The 21,670-nt window shown below is 36.5% G+C and overlaps 1 protein-coding gene across 3 annotated transcripts; it reads right to left on the bottom strand.

Moving 5' to 3' along the window:
* Positions 1 to 5,688: 5,688 nt before the first annotated feature.
* LOC149204934 (putative boron transporter 2) lies at positions 5,689 to 21,303 on the bottom strand. Of its 3 annotated transcripts, none has more exons than XR_016251816.1 (3): positions 21,230 to 21,303; positions 6,145 to 6,240; positions 5,689 to 6,047 (listed from the first exon to the last, which is right to left on the bottom strand). XR_016251816.1 is itself a non-coding variant. In XM_089393388.1 (3 exons), the coding sequence occupies exons 1-3, from the start codon at positions 10,592 to 10,594 to the stop codon at positions 5,799 to 5,801; spliced, it is 357 nt and encodes a 118-aa protein (XP_089249514.1). In that variant the 5' UTR covers positions 10,595 to 10,715; the 3' UTR covers positions 5,689 to 5,798. The 3 variants fall into 3 exon arrangements, 1 of the variants encoding a protein (XP_089249514.1); XR_016251815.1 differs by lacking the exon at positions 21,230 to 21,303 and adding an exon at positions 6,434 to 7,024; XM_089393388.1 differs by lacking the exon at positions 21,230 to 21,303 and adding an exon at positions 10,583 to 10,715.
* Positions 21,304 to 21,670: the final 367 nt, after the last annotated feature.

Raw genomic sequence — 21,670 nt, 5'->3', positions numbered from 1 at the left:
CGATTTGTGTACTACTCCTTTTGGCAGCTTTATCATTAGCTCAGGAATGATGGGTGGTGCAACTTCGGTTGAAGTTGTTGTCGAACTACTAGGTTGATCTGCAGCCTTGTTGTTCAACAGCTATGGATTCCCGTAATCTTTATTCCTTGTCGATATCAAAGCATCATTTTGTTGTTTCGAAATGGACAACATAAGCACTTGGGATGGGGAAGCATTGTCGCTAGCAACCAAATTGGTTTATGGGTTTGGAAACGGATCAGTCAATACTGTTGAGGTTTTTGAACTCTTAAAGAACTTCTTAATCTCAGCTTTATACGGACAATCATTCGTCCAATTGTCTTCATCACATATGTGACATGGTCGACAAGGTTTCTTTTGCCCAGAAGGGTTTTCAGAGGATTTCTCAGGAGACGAATCATCATGTTTCTTCTTTTTGCTTTTCCCTTTCTTCTTGCCCCCTGGTTGCTTCTATTCTTTGCCTTTGTTGGTCAACACTGCATTGACCCCTGAGGCGAGAGGTTCTTCATCTGCATTTTGACTAGAAACTGTATGGGCTTTCTTAGATGCAGCCTTTGCGGTTTTCATGCTTGTCGTACCTATCACGCCATCGCCAGCATGAGAGTCTTTGTTTGATTTAGGAGGAGGAGGAACAGAAAACTTTGGTCTAGGAGCATCAGGAATTTTGTCATAGAGCGTGCCAGACTGAGTATAGATCAAGTCTAGATATTGCACACTAGCAATGACTTTCTCTTCAGTGACAACTCCCGCCTTAACCACATCTTCTGTAATAGAAGGTAACAATGACTTAATAAACCATTCAGCTAGCAGCTGATCAGGAACATATGTTTTTACCATTCGATGACGATGTTGCCACTCATGAATATGATCAGATATGTGAGTGGCTGTTGTCTGCTTAAAATTGGTAAGAAGCTCCGTTCCTGTTTCGTACCTTATTGGTAACTGAAAATGGGTTAAAAAGGTGGTGGCAAGGGCACTGAAGTTATCGAATGAAGCTCTAGGCAATTCGATGTACCACTTCGCTGCCAGACTAGTTATCAGGGAAAATTTTAAGAACCCCCCCCAAATTTATAAATATAATAATTGGGCGAATCTCCATGGTATATAGGAAAAATGGAAGGCGATTTTATCAATAATATAATATGTATATATAATTTTCTGGCGAATCTCTCACCAGGCATGGCGAATATTTTACTCAATTATAAAATCTTGTAAGAACTTGGCAAGTCTTTCACTAAATAATAAAACTTTGTAAAGTCCTAGTGAATTTTAGCATTGTGAACTCTTAGAGAATTTTTTGAAGAAGTATAAAACCATATATGATAAGAACCACATGGTGGAAATATCACTATTTTTTTTCACATTTCCACGACATGGAACTTGTCTATAAAATTATAAAAAAACCAACCAAGTCCCTTATAATATGTAGGTAAGCTTATAACAGAGTCTAATACCTCTATTATGCTTGTCTTCATTCAAGTGTCATAGCTGCTATACTTAACACTGTGAATCACAACTCTCTCAGAACTCAACTCTATAGTGTACTTAAAACCTTTGGAAATTGAATCTGACAACTCTATAAAAATGATTAGTGAAATAGAAGCTTTTGTGAATGAGCCCACTAACTATCACTGCTAAACAATCAATCTAGACTATGAAGTCTTCCATCTTGATCACAATCGTGCTCATGATCAAGGGAGTGCGATCACCTGGCCTGACATAATGGCCATCATAGCTTCCCTGCCAATACACAAGTATGTTCCTGTTTGCAGTTAGAAAAATTACCCAAATTACAATCTATTTACTCCAGCCTATGTTGGAAAGTTATAGAAGGATGACTAGTGCAATCAATCCATTCCTTTTAGCCCTGGATTTGTTTCAGTTTAAAACAGAAGTATACAAATATACTTGTCCAATGTCTACTGCTACTGAGCATTAGTTAATTCATAAGAAAGTATGTAAACACACAAACATAAATTCACACTCATGAATATCCCAACTTTCTATCAAGTTCTATGACTAGTGATGGAAATCACAATTATTTTCAAAAGCCTGGAATCATGCCTAAGCATCCTCTATGAATGACCCAATGCCTTCCTGGTTAGCTGTCTACATTAAAGTTGCAACAAACAATATGACATTAGGCATGGCTTGAAAGTAACAAACCGCTGCAGAACTCAGGCATAGATGGCAAGTGCAGACCGCGTTTTCAGGATATCGGTTAGAAAATCCATAGCATATAATAGCACAAATTGAGAAACTCATAATGTCCTGTCTGTTGAATATTGTAGCCAATTTTCTCACAGATTATACTGCAGAGCATAAAACTGCTGATAAATTAACATAACACACAGGCTTCATATTCCTTGTATATGGCTTCATATTCTTTGTTTTTCTTCAAGTTTGTTGCTTTACAAGACTTAAATTATTCCTTCTGAATTTGTTTTACAAGACTTAAATTATTAAAGATAATAACAAATCTTCCCAACCATTCAAGATAAATCTGATTTAACTTGAATGCACATATTCTTTATTTCCATTATCTAAATGTTTTACTGTCATGAAAAATATATATTTCCATCTCAACATGAGCTAGCAAGAGTGCATGTATGTAACATGATATAGTGGATGAAGGAGCCAACAATGAACCACAAAAGGAGCATATTGTTGCATCTGAAAAAGCTTATGGGGTAATGCTATTTCCTTGTAGTATTTAGTCATTTATTTCTAAATCTAGGGTATTGAATCTAGCAAAACATGATTTGAATTATAGCTGTTATCTTAGGATAAAATAGGGGCTACTTGTTACTTGAAGAGGATAGCATTTCTCTCTATCCGTATAAAAAAAATTCTACTCATGATATCATTTTATGTTAATTGGATATTGACAGTTTGTATTTAGTTTATTTCAGCGTTTTATTCTAGTCATTCATATATAATCTCTTATGTTATTGGTCATACATATATTATTGTTAACCTATTACTATTTATGTAGTTCAATCATAATTGATTCTTCAATATGTAAGAGGATGGCACATAGATATAGGCATCGAATCTTCTGTACATTCATTCTGAAAATCTTAATATAATTCTCCTATTCTCTCTCCTACTTTCTTTGTGAGGCCAGTGTATGTACATTTTTAGAATATCTCTTCATCATCTCATCTCACCTATTTGAATCTTTGTTAAGTTGGCAAGTTCATATTCGGCAAATTGTGCTATGAATGTTTAATGCTTTCTTTGTTCAACACTTTTCATTGGAAACTAGACTTCTATTAATGTTGAAACATTATGTTGCCTCTCTATTTTTCTATTAAAATGTATGACTGAAGTCTGAGACTGCCAAACCTCAAGCTTTGTTGCCAACAAAATGCCTCACTAGGCAGAGTAATTAACCCCTTAAACTACATGTTCCACAATCTGGGTAGACTAGGGTATGAGGGACTACAAAGCCCTTAACAAAAAAAGGAGGATACCTGCATGTTTACTGTTTGATCCAAACACTTTAACATAAAACAAAGGATATAAAAACTTCTGCATGCATTCCTTCAATGGACAGAGTTAACATGGCAGTGATTCAGGAAAAATTGGAAAAGGCGCTTTACACAGTTGAGTGCTAGTAAGGGTAGCTCTACTTGTCCGGAATATCAAGAACCAAGTAGCTCACTGTAAGAAAATGGTTAATGCTAAGGATGGTCCACCAATAGTGTTGTTCAACTAAATGAAGAGTTGAACTGTAGGCCGCTGCTTACAAGTTTGGAGGACCTTGGAAATGGTGTTCTTCCCAAGAGTTGAATCTCGAACAAGTGGCACCAGCCTACATGGTCCTTGACTTCAATCTGTGCATAATGTATGGCACTTTGATCTACAGAAATGGCATAGAGGTGGTATATAATGTAATTGTGTCCTTCAAAACATAGATTGGTTGTCATCAATGTGCCACTGCAATGGCCAACTGGTCAGGAAGAATACACAGCCCCTCTTCTATTGCAGAAACCCTGTTACGGGTTAACAAGAAGAAAGAAAAAACCAAAAAAAGAAGATCAAAAATCCAACTTTAGCCTGAACAAAAATGTGGCCATGCAAAATAAAGAGGGCCTAGTGCAATACTTGCACCACTCTGAGAAATGAATTGGATCTTTTTAAAGGTAATTGCTGGTTTAGCCATTACCTTTAAAAACTAACCAAGGGAAAACATTTACAGAAGTTCTAATATTGTAATCCTTACCATTTCCTTTTCATTTGTCAAGTTTAATTTCCACATTTTTTATTTCAATGAAACATTAAAGGCTGCAAACTTTGTGGTTATGATCCAACTGGTAGAATAAGGATGACTTTCTATGAAGCTCAAACCACTCACAGGACCCTTTAATACCACGGGGTCTACAAAACCACAAGACTGACATAATAGATTTCATGCTTCAAGAAAACAGAAATACTTCAAGCTTGACTTCGATTACATTTTTTTACACGCACTATATGGTCTACCCTGTCCTCTGAGATGGACAGAGGTTCTTTGTGAAGACACACCAAATACAACCGAGTGATTTATGGCACAATGATTAAATAATGATAAGCCAACAAAATATGTACTATTAAACATAAGATATGCTCACTCAAGGGAAAGATTACTAGCCGAGGATTTATACTCCAAACACCTAATTGGAAGTTGGTTTATGTGGCCTCAAACCAAATGCACTTGGACTCATATTTTTTCCTTGACTAACCAGGGGAATGCCCGAATGCTTTTCCCCTCTGTGAGGGCTATGTGTCTGTCTGATCTCACTTATACGGGGGCTATATATTTGTTTAGCTTCTGCAACTTGGGGACTTAATGCAGACTCGGATCCATGAATTGGTGTGCAATCACTCAAGCTAGTTATCCGTGGACTATATGTGTGTTTGACCTCACCGCGACTTCATGTAATCATCTCATCCAAACCTTCGCCATCATTTGCACCTGTTCCCATGCTTCCTAGTCCGAACCCCTGAATTCCAGCTTCCTGCAATCAATATATGTTACAGTTCAATTTATTATTGTTCATGTTGCAGGGCTTATGAAATAGAATTGAGTAATATTTTTAAAATTTGTTTGATATGTGTCTTGCACTCACTGTTATATTGCATGGCATTCCAGGGGCTTCTTCATACTCTGCTGCATCCAATTCTTGAAGATGTGCTCCTTTGAAAAACTTGGGAAGGATATACTGCCTCGCTGGGACTAACAAGTTACAACATGATTAGTAGTGGGAAGAGAACACCATCTATAGGCACCCATGTGATACCAAAACATGCCAACAAATAACATGTCTGGAAAATGGTGAAAGTGGCAATTGTCTTGAAAGGCACCGTTTCAAGAAATGTAGCATGATACTCCTAAAGTTCTCTGTAACCATCAGTTCAACATTGATCAGCTTTGAAAACTATATTACAAGCATTAAATTCAATCACATTATAGTTTGAATAAAGTTCATACTTGTATCTACGGCTTGGAGCAGTGAAAAGAAACAATAGCCTTTCCCAAAATTGATTTCCTGGCAAACTCTCTATGGCCATGAAGGCAAAGTAACCCCAAAGCATAGAAGTTGGGATCTTTCTAATGATGGGCATTACTGCAAGGCAGCCAACCACCATCAGAGATTGCAACAAATTACTCAATTGCTGTTCTTTCACCTCAACAAGAAGCAGGTCATCCACGTCCTTGTCAACATTAAAAATTGATTCATCAACTGGGGCATCCATATTCCCAGTACTTGCGGCCAACTGAATTGTGGACTCTTTCAATTCCTTAAGTGCCTGCATAAATGGTTGGGACATGACAAGACAAATAAATAAAGGGAGAGGAAAATTAGATAAAATGAAACACCCAAACTCAAAAATAAGACCATTACCAAGGCAGGTGGAGGCTGATAAACCATTGGGGTCTGCATTTGCTCATAGGCTTCTTGCATGTTTCTGTATAATTGCCCTAAGGTTGAATTTTTCTGCATACTTTTCCAGATTGTTGTCACTAACTTGCTAAGCACCAACTGTAACAAAAGTACTTGTAAGTTACTCGTCTATAAAATGTCTGAATTGTGTCTTTTCCCTGAGAAGCTGCAATTGATAATTCCAATATATTAGTACCTGATGTTTGAGGGTAGCTAAGCCTTTCATGTGCATTGGAGATTCAGGAATAACACCATTTGAAGGAGGTATGCCAACAATACCACATAAAATAGTCTGTCACAATAAAAGGAAAATTTATGAATCCACTAGAGATTTTTTATGGAGGTGAAAACAAAGAATGAAGAGTTAGATCAAGATGTCTTCAGGAGAGCAAAAGCTCTTCCAGAATAGGGTAGCCAGTGATAGTTGAACCTAAACATGAACCCTGACAAAAATTACAACATAGTTCTAAATAATATATATTTACTGTGGTAATGGGCCTTGACACAATCTCTGCAATAATGGCCCTGCTTGATACAACATCATTTTTCAAGGGTTTTTTGTGAAGTTTCCTTTAAACTTTTCTATGCAGACTTCTTCCCTTTCTTCTTAGTGATTTCAGTGTAAGTGCTCGGTATACACTCTTTTAAGTGAATCTGTTCCAGCAATGTTCTTTCTGCAGTAACATTCCACCAAGAAAGTTAGCCACTTTATCAGTGGCATTCACACTGGTCACAAATGGCTGAAACATTTTTTTCAACCATTGGAACAGTGGCACTACGAACTTTAGGATCAATTCTATCATCAACTGCTCCAAATTGATCTTGCACATCCTGAATACGTATCGTATAAACAGTGATATACACAACCAATCATTTAAAATGCATACAGTCATTTCCTAGAATAGAGAATCCTTGTTCTGTTAGAGAATCCTAGTCCAAATCTTACAAGAACTAATCAAACTTCTAATTTGAGGACCAATATGATCTGCAATAGTAAAACTTATAATGTACTGCACATCTTCATTGTGCGCCAAAAGCTTTACTAATTCTTTAGCAACAGTGCAATTTGTCTTCTTACCCTCCACAAGTCTTAACAATCAATGCTTCAATTATATGTTTAGCGCCCTTCACTTGAAGATAGGATAATTCTTCCCATCAAGCTTAACGTTGGGTAGAGGGATGCTTTAAAATTAAGATGAAGCTATCCTCCCCCTTGCTCAACAATTCTCTACAGATCTCAGAACAGAACCAAAGGTAATCTCAGGAACAACGTACTATACTACTATGACAAAGAACCACAATTCTGAAAGAAACATCAGTTTGGTTAGGATCTTCAAACAGCTACCAAGGAATCAAGCAAATGCTGCTCTGCAATTCCAAGACTTCAAGTATCCAGATGCATTGCATTGCTCTATGGCACATCAATGCAATTAATTAAGCATAGAAATAACATCTCTATGTAGCGGCACTTAAAATATTACAAAAGGTGATCATTCACTGAGGTACATTCCAAAAAATATATAATTATTGTTGCCACATCATCCAGATTTAGAATAATAATCTATTGGAATGGACACATTGATAAAAATTCCATTGTTGAGTTTGGGTTTGAGTTATTTCTTCCTCTAACTGCTCTCCAAAGCTAACTATTCAAACCAAGTCACCCTTCAATGACATACAACTCACAAGGTTCTCAAAGGCAGAAAAATCAAAAGCGTATAACAGTTAATATGTCCTTTACTGCTCCATTTTCAGGTGAAAGATTCTCAGTAATATAAACAGATCTTCCAATAGTCAACATGTAACAACAACCAAGAAAATATAGGAATCCACCAATAAACTATAATGCAAGGTCTTTTTTCTCTTTTCGAAAGGTTTCCATGAAAAACTTGTTCAAATTCATTTGTAGAGTAAGCACATAAAACGTTAATGTAATTAACCTTGAGCATGGAACATAATTCTTCTTAATCTCCATGATATTCAAGAATCAAACTCCAATGGCAGCATTGGCTTCAACACGTCTTCCTTTTATCCCTTCAAAGCTGCCATGGGTCATGATGGCTTGATCAATGATCGCATGCTCTTAAGACCATACACACCCTAATACCAATTGAAAGAAATAAATAATGATCTAGAAACGAGAAGAAGAAAGAAAGTGGTGTAAAAGGCCCAAAATCAAATCGAGCAAGTGCCCTTGATTATATAGGATATTAATCGTAACCACCTTATAATAGTCAACCCTAACATGTGACCAAGTTCATAATACATAGGATAAAAACTGTATTACAAGATACACATGAAGATGTTCAAGGACTTAAGATTAGGAGTCATGACTAAGCCAAAAGGTTGACATTTATAGGCTTCCATCCTCCCAAACTAAGGCTTGGTCCCTTTTAGGGTTTAGAGAGGGTAAGTTATAGTTTATTTGATTCACCTCCCAATTTGGGGAATCTCCCTAAGGTTTTCCTAGACACTTTAGGACCTCTTTGACCCTAGCACTCTCTCTAGAGAGCTCTCCAAACCCTAGTTGCTCCTATTCTAGAGTGATAATGATGTTCTAATATGATCTTTCTTTGGCTCACAAGTACAAATTTGCCTTGGGACCTCTTTCTCCAATGCATAGATCCACTTGCCACTTCCCGTCTCCTCATTTCCTTATAGTATGCATTTGTTGTTAGGGGCTTGGACCATGTCAACCACACCACATGGTATCTCCTCATGCAAAGGGCTTTCCTTCAAATATGTAGCCTCAAACAAAGTGTCCTTGCCCCAAATATATCAAAGGTGAAACACACCTCCAAATATGCATAATATGCCTTGAATAATACATAAAAACCTCATAAAGGAGCTTTAACATCCTTTAATGTAGAATGTGTCTCGAGCAAAGTGCCCTTGCCCCAGATATCTAAAAATTGAAAGACACCTCCAAATATGTGGAATATGCCACAAATAATATGTAACGCCCTGTAAAGGTGATTTAGAATACTTTAATAGCCTTCATGCAGAAGACATCCCTATTCAAAGGGGTGGTTACCAAAATGTTCCTCTTTTCACCCTTGAAGTAGAACATTTCTCATCAAGTGTCATCCTTTTAACCATACAAGAGCTTCTACCACCACATGGCATCATTCAAGTAAGGGTTTTCATCCTCTAGCCTCTTTCCTTTCCACCTATCATGCTCTAGGCATCGTCCTAGATAGGGTGTGTTACTCTCCCTACCATTTTTCATACTTTGGACCTCCAATGTGCAAGGGGATTCCTCCTTTTGGTTGTTTATGACCCCCCTTACCATAAATCATGTTCTAGGCTCCTAATGTGATAGGAGGCTCCTATTCTAGGGCTCCCTTCCTCATATTATTCACCAATGGGATCCAGAGCCTTAGCTTCAACATAGGAACAAGGCTCTCCCTCAGTGATGCAACAAAAGGTAATGTAATCATAACCCTAGTTCAAATATGTGTCAAGTGTGCCCAAGTGAAACTTCATGGTGAGATGTAATTTCAAAAAAACCCAAGAGTCTCTTGCATCCTACAACTACCTCTGAACTCCATGAGTCTTCTCCTGTGCTCAGTGTGAAAGAAAAACCCATGAAAAATCTACATGACCCATACATTTTCAAAGGCAACAAACTATATAAGAGTGTAGAGAGATGCTATTATAAAACAATATCACCCCTAAATGGCAATACAATGTCACAAACTAGTGAAGGTGGAATCCAACAAGATTTTGGTGAAAATATCTACAAGTTGATCAATTGAAGGAACAAAATATCTACAAACTTCCTCCTGTATCTTTCCAAAACAGATCTCTGTCAAATATAAAATATCTCAAAGATTTCAGCTAAACAAACCTTGCTTTGGATTTTGTTAGATCAGCGAGAACTTTGTGATGTTGTAAAACAAATACCACATCTTTGTGATGTTGTGATTTTGTTACATTCATGCATGCCCTCCCCTCGATGGGTAACTGTGCCTTCCTAATTGAAGACAATACATTCATACATGTGCTTCATCCAGTGATCCTACTAAACTATTGCGCCTCCATTAGAGGATCTCTTATGTGCCCTCTACTAAAGATCGACTTTCCTCTGTACAAGCTAGAATGTATTTGTTGAAGGATGATGTTGTTGTCGAAGGAGAACAACTACTGAGAAATAGGTAAAATCTAAGACTACCTCCACTCTTGTATCAAATAAAAGTAAAATTGTTGTCAAATTAAGCAATATTGTTAAGCAATTTTCTCTTTGTATATTCAGCAAGCCAAAAATGAAAAATATTATATCATATGTGGGTACATGGAGCAGTTAGAAATCAGTCTACTGTCGTAGATTGAAATGGAGTACAACCCTTTTACAAGGCCTATGGTACCAAGTGCAACATCTAATCTTCTTCTGGAAAAAAACTAAAAGAGCTTTATTTCACTTTGAATTTCAAATGCTTGTTAAATGATCAAGTGGTAGTTGCAAAGAACAACTCAAACTGGGTGATATCAAAACAAAATAATTTAGTATTTCCAAGACAAAATAACATTACTGATGTATCTCTGGATTCCATGAAAACAAAGCAATTTGATGTATTGAAATGATATTAGGAGATTAGTAAAGAGGATCAAATTAAGTGATGTTATGGCCATACCATTGTATCCATTTACGCTTCGAGCGAAGAGACTCAGCAACACCAAGAACATCGAGTGCCCTCCAAGAAAATGTAGTCCTTGTGGTTTGTAGAGAGTCTTCACACTCTAACATCGGGCTCTTCAAACCATCTCTGCACAAGGTCATTACAAATGTAAAAAATCAGCAAGACACAAATTTGGTAGTAAATATGACCAAAAGAAGAACTAGTGCAAACAATTTTCACAATTTTTGAAACCAACATTATAATCTCCTTAGCATTATGATCAGCTGTTAGTGTTCTTCCCAAGTCAGCAAACTCAGCTCCGCCTTGAAAAAGTGTAATTGCATAAAAGGAATGTCGGTCTCATGCCAATAGGTCTCCTACGATGAATGCGCAGGAACCTAGTACATAGACCATTTTTCTCTTCGCTTAGCTACCTAGGGCTTATTTCCCTTTCCAAATATCAATAATTCTTTTCCAAGAAAACATAAAATAAGAATAATATTTTACTATATTCTAAAAGGTGAAGATGTTGAAATCATGCCACAAAGTGAAAGGAAATCAAATATCTTTCCTCAAACCACCAAATATATAAAGAAAACAACAATAATTATAAAAATAAAACTAGATCTGTCGATCTATGCATGAAATGAGTCAAGCGACTAAAAAAATATGACCAAAATAAACCAAAAATTTCAAACTTGACAAAATCCTCTAAACAAGCAGCAAACAAACTGCTAAAATTTTCTAAGATATTAGAGCTAGACATCAACGCAATTTCATGTACTTGAATAAGCCCATTGTTGCTTAGCGTTAGACTTCTTAAATTAGTTATTTATCATTTAATACTAGGACACTGTCTATGTGAAAAGAAATAGGTCCCAGCTTCATCAAATCTGACTTCATTTCAAATCAAAGATCAAATCCAAAGGACACTAACTCGTTACTCTTGGATGGTACTAATGTTAAATACACAAAATAACAAAAAATAAAGATATGATAAAAAAGTAGACCTGCAAGATTATATTGGTCGAGTGTGACAGGGACACAAATAACTGAGACTAGAGAGATTTATAGAAGGCAGTAGTTACTATTGTGTGATTAGTGGTATGGTGGAGAGACCTACCAAGAAGGGACGTTGGTCTCGGAAAAGTATAGTAGGGAGATCCATAGAGCATTTATGTAAAAGGAAGATGAGAAGTGTCGTCTTCAAGTTGGTTTATGTTATGGTAGAATTTTGTTGGTGATAAGTGGTAACAAAATACTTACATCAATAGGTAAAAAGTAAATTCGGGGCATGAGTTGGACTGACTCATGTTATCTCATCCCTTAATGGTCCTAAGGACATGTGGGGACCCGAACAACTTAGTACCTAAAAGACTTGAAAACATGGCTGACAAATCACTGACAAGAAATGGCTAGCAAATGACTTGAAAGTCTTGTTAAATTTGTTATTTATCATTTAATAATAGTCAGACACTATCTATGTGAAAAGAAATAGGTCCCAACCTCACCAAATCCAGCTTTATTTCCTGTCACAGATAAGAAACAAACAATGTAATGATTAAATATGAAACATCAATCTTAAAATAACACACATCAAAATAATGTTGCTGCAATGTTACAATGAAAAATACAAATATAGAACCTATTTTTACCTGAAGTTGACATATAGTAATTTTGCATGATCAATGGAACATGTATACCAAAATAAGAGTCCTAGGGTATTTCAATTTCCCAGTTCTCATCTTGGTCCTCATTTTCTAAATTGTGAACATGATCTTCTCTAAATGAACTGTCATTATGAGCCTCCAAAACATTATGTTCTATATCAAGTTCATTAGATAGATTTATTATATTGTTTTCTCCCCTTCTATCACAATCTGATCGCCAAAGAGTTAGCGCTCTTTCATATGGAAAATTGTCAATGTCATACTTTGTTACATATAATCTTAAACATGTATCCACATGTTTATCAAGCTTGTTCCTCAACTTTGAATTCAAGAATGATAATGCACTAAACATTCTCTCATCCTCCACTGATCCCAAAATCATGGTTTGACACAAATCTGCTAATTTGAAATATTCTGATATGTTTTCTTGCAGGTATTGGCTAGCACTTAAAGTAGTCCATAATCTTGTTATAGCACCATTTTCATTAGGATTCTCCAAAAAAGGATATTGCTTCCACATTGTTTCAGCAAAGCGTCCACCTTGTTGATACAATTTTGATGAATCTAAAATACCTTCAATTTGTTCTCCATGTATCCAGACTTTCTTGCAAAAATGGTCTACTAAACATTTTAATCTTTTTTGAAAATCAGCTTTTAAAGTTCTTCGACATTGACAATTGTTCCAATATTGAGGGTATACCACACACATGGCCTCCAACAATTCATCTCGAGGAAATCGTTCTCTTATCTCTAATGATAGTGATCTTGCAATTTCTATCAAATTTTGTCTCACTGAAATCACAATATTATCAAATTGGTCTCTTGACACGGGGCAATCTTTGGTGATTCGTCCTGTCTTACTAATATAATGAAAGGGAACCATATACCCACGCACTACGATACATAGTATCCCTTTTTCATCAAAGGTCAAAAAATTTTCAGTATTTTCTATATTGATGATCTCAGTCCAACTTTTAAACTCTGGACCAGTAAAAGAGTCTGGCATCATATACAAATTATCCAATGCAAGACATGCTGACTTTCTTGCATTTGTGTATTCCGCAATATACATTGTGCGATTCTGAGACATTTTCACGAGGACATTCATTTCATGTAGCATAGGAAGAATTCCAGCCAATGTCAATAATGTCTCTATATTAGTTAGTTGAGAAAGAAGATCTTGAGCTTTGTCTACATTATAGCGATTTTCATACATCAACCCTACCAAAGATTTGAACTCACTAAATAGTCTTTGAGCTGGTCCATTTAATGAGATCCATCTTGTATCAACATCTTTCAGTAGTTTTTTTCCATCCGTAATACCATCTGCAAATTGTTGAAACTCTAAATATCGTTTGGGACTACAAGAAAAGTATGCATGAGTCTCACGTACAAGATCTTCAACTTTTGAAACTGATGGAAACTTGCTTACTATTTTAAATGCAAGATTCATCCTATGAGCCATACAATGAATATTAAGCATATATGGTGAAGTTGATAGTTGTAGCCTAACACAAAGGCCATTCCTTTGTCCTTGCATTACCGCTGCTCCATCTGCTCCAACACATACCAACTTTTTTGCAATCATTAATTCATCCATACCACTTTCCTTCAATCCATTAAGAACAAGTTCATAAATATTTTCAGCTGTAGAAGTCTCTCTCATCTTATTAATCCCAAGTAGATAGGAATGTCTAATATGGTCATTAACCATATAAATGCTCATGCAAATCCATGAAGTATTATCTATAGCTGTAACCTCATCTAAAGACAATGCCAAAAACCTAGCATTTGCAATCTTCTCTTTCAAATCATCCTTTTCTACTTGAGCTAGATATCCTGCCCATCCCCAACCACTAGTTACAGACCAATGAGAAGATGGAAAGTTTGGCACTTGAAGAAAAGATAGTAATTTCATGTGATCTGGATAATCTGTCATAGGACGACCTTTAGATAAGATGTGAAATACAGTGCTCAATTGTATCATCTTGGATAACAAATTTCTTTCCATCGTCTTTTCAAATAGAGATATGATGGTTCCTCCGTCCGCCTCAAGTTTCCTCTTACATAATAAATATTTTTTATATTCTTCTACATATTCAACATGTCGACATTCCTCGGAAGATTTCCATCTAACAATAGATTTCTCTTTACCATTTACAATTTTCTTTTCATACACCTTTCCTGCATGCTTTTGTACCGTATCTAGCTTCATCTGAAATTTCACTTCCTTTTGAGTTTTCCAACTACACGCAATACATCTAACTTGTCGGAAAAGCTCTTTCTCATTTGTAGGAGGTATTTCTTCAATAAATGGAAAACTTGAGACCCAATTTTCTTGGAATCGTCTTCCTATGGCCCACTGGCCTCTTTTCCTTTTCCGCGAATGGATTGTGTCACTTTCCAAGGAAAAATCTTTAACATTTTCATCACCAATTTCTGTTGAAACTGCATTTATCTCACCCTGACCACTTGAGGAACCTATTTCTTCATCCATCGTATGGATATCAAATGCATTTCCACAAGAGTTAACCTCTCTCTCAGTAACAGATTGTTCAAAGGAGCTTGAATCATGAAGAGAATGTGTATTTTTGGATGGAGCCTTTTGAAAGTATGATAATACATCTGTTTGCCTTAATGGTTTCTTCCCATGATTATCTTTTGACATCTCACTAAATATTCCACAAGTAAAATTTCTAATCGATCTGCAAACCTGCATCAACAGTTTTCAAGCGTTGAGATATGCTTCATATAAATTCACTTGTTCATAGAAAATAGAATTATACTTTGCAAAATAATTGTTGAGTCAACATTGAAAGAACATATATCAGAAATTGAATTTTGAGGCAAAATGGAATTTCACAAAAATTATTTAACAATGATAATGGGAAACTATTAAATTTTAAGACATAAAATATAATAATTCATTTGTATAACATTGAAACAACATCACTTTCTTTGAATTATTCCTAATTTCCTACATAAGTTGGTTGACAGGATTCAGGACCTGGTCCCCTCCTCCCAAGCCAGCTTACAGTATGTCTACCATGCCCAAAACTCAAAAGCTAATGCTAAGCCAAATGAAAGGATATTGCTACCTGAGGAAGAAATTTGAACAACCAGAAATCTAAGTATGGAAAGGGTAGAGCCTCCATCCCTTAGCATGTGAAAAATAAATGGTTAAAATATAATAAGATGGAAAGCTTAATTTGGAAGTCTTGACAGGGTCAAGGAAAGCCACTATTACTTCCACATTAAGAGGTTTGTTTAGAGAAAAGCTCATCTACTGAAAGTCAGGGCTTCTTTCTGACCAATCACTAGCCTTAGGAAGATGAGACTTCAAGAGAAACAATCAAGTCTGAAGATATAGGAGTTGATGAATGCCATTGCTCAGTTGGCTTGGCATTCTCTGTTTTATAAATCAAACAGTGTAAGCGGAACTATTTTGAGGAGTGCAGAAGGTTTAAGCATGTCTAGTTCCAGTTTTTCCATTTTGCAGCATTCTCAGAAATTTTATAGTCTGGAGTATCAAAGAAAGTTATCTCAGGAATGTTCTCAACTATGATCAAAAGTCTAAAGACCTACCTGTTTTTACTGACATCTAAGTGACAGCAATTTTCTCATGTAATTCTTCTTAAAGCCGAATTTTTCAAGGGGTTGTGCTCCAAGTGGGCTATTAGAGCCTGCCAACCCACAACTTCAATGACCAAAATATTCTAGGCAATACAGTTAGTACAGAAGAAATATATTTTATAGATATAGTATCATCGTTCAATACCTGCCAACAAAAAAATTTAAGCCTGACCAACTTGTAGGATGCTGCAAGTCAAGACTCAGATTGAAAGGTTGTCCTGCCTTTATTACAAATTTCTATCTAATTTTGTAGCATAAGATATAAGGCTGAGAAACAATGTAGATAAGGCAAGATAATTTTATTTAAGTCTAAATAAAGCCTGACAGATAGGTAAATGGGACTACAAAGTACAACTAGTGATGCTAATATGTAGGGGAACCCTTATATGGTCTGGTTAAGAATTTAGAAAAATATTCAAATTCTACCCGGACTGTGGTAGGTATCCTAGGTTTATATCCTCAGTTAAATTTCAATATCTTTTTTCTAAACACAACTTAGTTTTGACTTAGTCTTTGATTTTCCATATGCTTCTCTACCAGCATACTGGCTCCCCTTGTGTTTTCTCTGTGAGCACTGCTTTGTAACCAAGCTTTGCTGTGTAGCCGACTGAATCAAGGTTGTTAGACCAATTTAATTCATCCTCCTTATCTCTAATTTTGATTGTACTTAGTTGCAATATGTTAAGTTGTTAACATAGCCAACTCGATTGTCAAACGAATATCCTTCCAAACCTGTTGACCTTGCTGATATCTAGTGCTGTTTCTGCATGGTGGTCAAATTTGGATCCACAATATCAGCTTGATTGTGTGCCATTGTTATGCAGGGTCTCAATAGTTTCTTCATTAATCTCCTGGAGCCTTTTAAACCTCACCTAGGGATCTTCACCTATTCTCACTTTCTCTCCATTTCCTATTCTCCACATTGTACTTAGTTGTAATATATAGACTGTTGTATAGACACTCTATATAACAGTGCAATTTGTCTTATAGCTTTACTAATTCTTTAGCAACAATGCAATTTGTCTTCTTACCCTCCACAAGTCTTAACAATCAATTCTTCAATTATATGTTTAGCACCCTTCACTTGAAGATAGGATAATTCTTCCCATCAAGCTTAACGTTGGGTAGAGGGATGCTTTAAGATGAAGCTATCCTCCCCCTTGCTCAACAATTCTCTACAGATCTCAGAACAGAACCAAAGGTAATCTCAGGAACAGCGTACTATACTACTATGACAAAGAACCACAATTCTGAAAGAAACATCAGTTTGGTTAGGATCTTCAAACAGCTACCAAGGAATCAAGCAAATGCTGCTCTGCAATTCCAAGACTTCAAGTATCCAGATGCATTGCATTGCTCTATGGCACATCAATGCAATTAATTAAGCATAGAAATAACATCTCTATGTAGCGGCACTTAAAATATTACAAAAGGTGATCATTCACTGAGGTACATTCCAAAAAATATATAATTATTGTTGCCACATCATCCAGATTTAGAATAATAATCTATTGGAATGGACACATTGATAAAAATTTCATTGTTGAGTTTGGGTTTGAGTTATTTCTTCCTCTAACTGCTCTCCAAAGCTAACTATTCAAACCAAGTCACCCTTCAATGACATACAACTCACAAGGTTCTCAAAGGCAGAAAAATCAAAAGCGTATAACAGTTAATATGTCCTTTACTGCTCCATTTTCAGGTGAAAGATTCTCAGTAATATAAACAGATCTTCCAATAGTCAACATGTAACAACAACCAAGAAAATATAGGAATCCACCAATAAACTATAATGCAAGGTCTTTTTTCTCTTTTCGAAAGGTTTCCATGAAAAACTTGTTCAAATACATTTGTAGAGTAAGCACATAAAACGTTAATGTAATTAACCTTGAGCATGGAACATAATTCTTCTTAATCTCCATGATATTCAAGAATCAAACTCCAATGGCAGCATTGGCTTCAACACGTCTTCCTTTTATCCCTTCAAAGCTGCCATGGGTCATGATGGCTTGATCAATGATCGCATGCTCTTAAGACCAACAGTCTATACATAATTAGACTACAGTCTATACAACAGTCTATACAGACACTGTGTTCAATCCAGATTTTGATTACAAACACCATTGAGGCCATACGGTATCTCTAATTTTTCACATCATTGAGGTCATCAGTATCTCCAGTTTCAAACAGCATTCAGGCCACATTTGCTTCAAAGTGCTTACAAGTATTGTCAAACGGCAGTACATTCTAAATTTACTCATATTACACTTGAGAACTAGAACACATACCGCTTGAGAAGAGAGCTGCTGCCGCTTCAAGTACCTCAAGTGTAATATGAGTAAAGTTAGGCCTAAGCACCTTTATTATTGAGATTGAGTGCTTTCAAATACCAGGAGACAGGTGTGTGTGTTGACTTCAAGTTTGGCCTGGGAGAATTATTACACACTTTAAGCAGATTCTGTGAGGTTTCAAGGCACAGTGGGAACAAATCTTCAACTAAGGAGGTTGAGAACTGTCTAGTGACCTAGAACAACTAAGTGGGTTATGCGAAGATATTTATTAAGGGTGGTTGTGTTGAAGGTAGTAGGGAGGTTTAGAACGCAAGACAGGGGCGAGTATAGTCACTGTGAGAAAGAACTTGTGGAAAATCTGGGAAAATCAAGATTGTTTGTTATGTCAAAGGTCAAAGGAATAGAGCAATTGACTAGTGGGTCATAACGTAAGGTTCCACAGTTAAGGCTGCTAGAAAAAGGGACCGGAAGAGCCAAAAATGGGAAGGTGAATGAATGAGATGGACTACTTTGAATGATGGAAATATGAGAGTAGCCAAAAGGTATGCATTAAGTGGTACTAGAGCAATATTGATGCTCTTGGGGATTGACAAGTGATTGAGGAGGTTTCTGCAGTGAACCAAAAAGATTTATAAGATTGCTCGTGAAGAAGAGACATCAAAGTTGAGACAAAGAAACCAAGAAAATTTTGGGCAAGAGGAACCTAAGAAAAAAAGTGAGGAGAGAAAGAGATTGAGAACAGAATACAGGATTGGAGCATATTAAAGAAGTACTAACCAAGTGTAGAGCTAGGAAGAACTGAGATATTGAGACCTCAGAGGTTAAGGAACTAGTAGGTAACTGGTTTGTATTTTTTTTTAAATGTATACAAGGAGTTAATCCTTACAGTGGTAATAGTAGAAGGAGTGGTAACAGAGGACCAATAAAGTTATTAAAGTGTATGGCAAGAAACTTACGACAAATAGGCTACAAAACAAAACATAGAAGGTTTCTAGCTGAGGTCCTCAAAGAGAAGAGAACAAGTGGAGTTCTCAAAAGGTGAGAAAAGTGTAGAAGCCATAGAAGACCAGAGCATGCTCAAGTGGGTTCCAGAGGAGGGAACCAGAGGAATACCAAAAGCCTAGGTTGAGGTGAAGTGGGTGAGATATTGAGTAACAAGTGATGGAGAAGAATTGTTAAAGGGGCTTGAGTGTAGCTCACAATGAGCAAGAGAAAGCTCACAAGAAAGGAGGAAAGAAGATGGCTACTGATGGACATAATTCAAAGAGAGGCCATAACAAAAGGGAGAAGCATGCCAAGGAAAATGGAATGAGTAAAGAAGAAATTGAAAAGGAGATTTATGAGTTGAAGGAGAGATTCAACATAGTCAAAATGAGGCTTGAAAGAGAATACCAAAGGTAGAGATGGGACCTAAGGAAGAAGGCCAAATTACTTGTCAGAAAAAAGATTTTAAGAGGAAGCCCCCTAAAGCTAGAAAGCTAGGGAGGAAGATGAAGCACCTGTTGAGCCTAAAGTTGAATTAGTTCACTATTTTGAACCAGAGCAGGGAATAGTCCTTGATGATGAGGAAGATGTTGAAGAGAGACTATCAGAGAGTCTCATGGACTGCATAAAGAGTTCAAATCAACATATGGATTTGTTGATAGAAGATATGGTGGAAAAAGCATCATAACAGTAGAGGGAGCTACACAAAGAGGATGTCGATGAGACAATAAATGAAAGTCTCATGGGAGGTTAGCTAGAAGTGCTCGTAACATATATACCATATGGGGCTAAAGAGCTTGGTGATTATGATACTGATGCTATGTGTATAGATGCAGATGATAAGGATTTTCAAGAGGGACAATCATTCATAGTTGTCATAAGAATAGAAGAAAGAGAAGGAGTACCTTCCTAAAGCATGGAAGGAAGACAAAATTTGATGTTGGAGGCATCAGAAGAGGCCAGGTAACCTTTTATTTTTAAAATTGGTGAATTTTATGTGAATGCATGCTTTGCATGTGAGGAGAATGGACAACTGGTCCAAAAGGAGAACGAGAGCACTAAATTGATCCAAGAAATCCAAATTGAGGTAGTAGATGCTAGACAATCCTCAAGGAAGGATGAGTTTCCAAAAGGAAAAAACAATGCATAATGAAGCCAAGATAACCTTGCAAGCAATTTTCAGAAGTGACCATGGATCCTAGCAGCCATGTGAAAGATGGATAACAAAACCAAGTTTATGTTAAGACAAGGAAGGAGGCAAAATTATCCCTCAAATGTCATTAAGGAGGAGGCCTTGAACAATCAAAGAATGCATCTATAAGAGAGAAATTGTAGAAGAGGGGATGAACAACATCATGATGCAATGTTCTTTAGAGATCGGTTGATCAATCCAAGGTTTAAGGATTGGCTTGAGTAACATTGTTCAAAGAATGCAATCAATAAGACAAAGGTGTCGAGCTTATTGCTGCAACTGGAGAGCTTGGTTCAACAACAAGAATTATGAATGTTGGCACCCAAGGTATAGTACAATTAACCACAAAGAGAGACTCATTTGTCATGTGAAGTCCTTGAGATGAAGACTACAATTGTGGAGGAGATTGTATTCTAGTATGATGGCAAAGGATAACCAAATGAAGAGGAGAAGGGAGAAGGATTATCTCTCATCGGGCAACGATGGTGGAGGTAGCCAAGTTTTTTGAACACATTAGAGTTGTTGTTGGATGATGAAATGACAACTAAGGTAGTACATTCTAAATTTACTCATATTACACTTGAGAACTAGAACACATACCGCTTGAGAAGAGAGTTGTTGCCGCTTCAAGTACCTCTTATGAAAACTTTTCAAAAGGTCTATACAAAACTTGAACTACAGTCTATACAGACACTGTGTTCAATCCAGATTTTGATTACAAACACCATTGAGGCCATACGGTATCTCCAATTTTTCACATCATTGAGGTCATCAGTATCTCCAGTTTCAAACAGCATTCAGGCCACATTTGCTTCAAAGTGCTTACAAGTATTGTCAAACGGCAGTACATTCTAAATTTACTCATATTACACTTGAGAACTAGAACACATACCGCTTGAGAAGAGAGCTGCTGCCGCTTCAAGTACCTCAAGCTCAAACTAGTCTGTTGTTCTTTCTTGCATCAAAGAACTGAGTACAATAAGAAACAAGTTCCATGAGTATAAAATCAACAAATACAAATGAATATTACATTTTTTATCATCACCCAACGAACAAGAACCAAACAAAACTCAAGTCTAAGGAAGGTTTATCAACTTGATGTCGAAAGAAGTACCATGAACAGGTATACCCCATCTTCCGGAAAGCAATTGCAATCCCTGAGAAAAGAAATCATCTTATTGTCTACCACAGTACAGACTATTGACATCTGAGACAAAAATTCATTCCCAAGTAGTCCAAAGCACCTCATAGCAGTTTCTCTATTACAAATCAGACAATATTAATACAACAGATTTCTTGCCTCGAAAACTTTTCAAAAGGTCTATACAAAACT

Source organism: Pinus tabuliformis, chromosome 1_2 (genome assembly GCF_031772625.1).
Source record: "Pinus tabuliformis cultivar Carrire ecotype Pingquan chromosome 1_2, CPIR1, whole genome shotgun sequence".
Lineage (NCBI taxonomy): Eukaryota > Viridiplantae > Streptophyta > Pinopsida > Pinales > Pinaceae > Pinus > Pinus tabuliformis.
The sequence above is the reverse complement of the archived record's forward strand: the minus strand, read 5'-3'. Positions and strand labels throughout refer to the sequence as shown.

What these genes read in the sequence shown, in the direction of transcription:
- LOC149204934 (XM_089393388.1), bottom strand. An exon ending in TAGCTACCCTCAAACATCAG is followed by an intron (nt 6,048 to 6,144) that starts GTACTAATATAT and finishes CTTTTGTTACAG; the next exon opens with TTGGTGCTTAGCAAGTTAGT.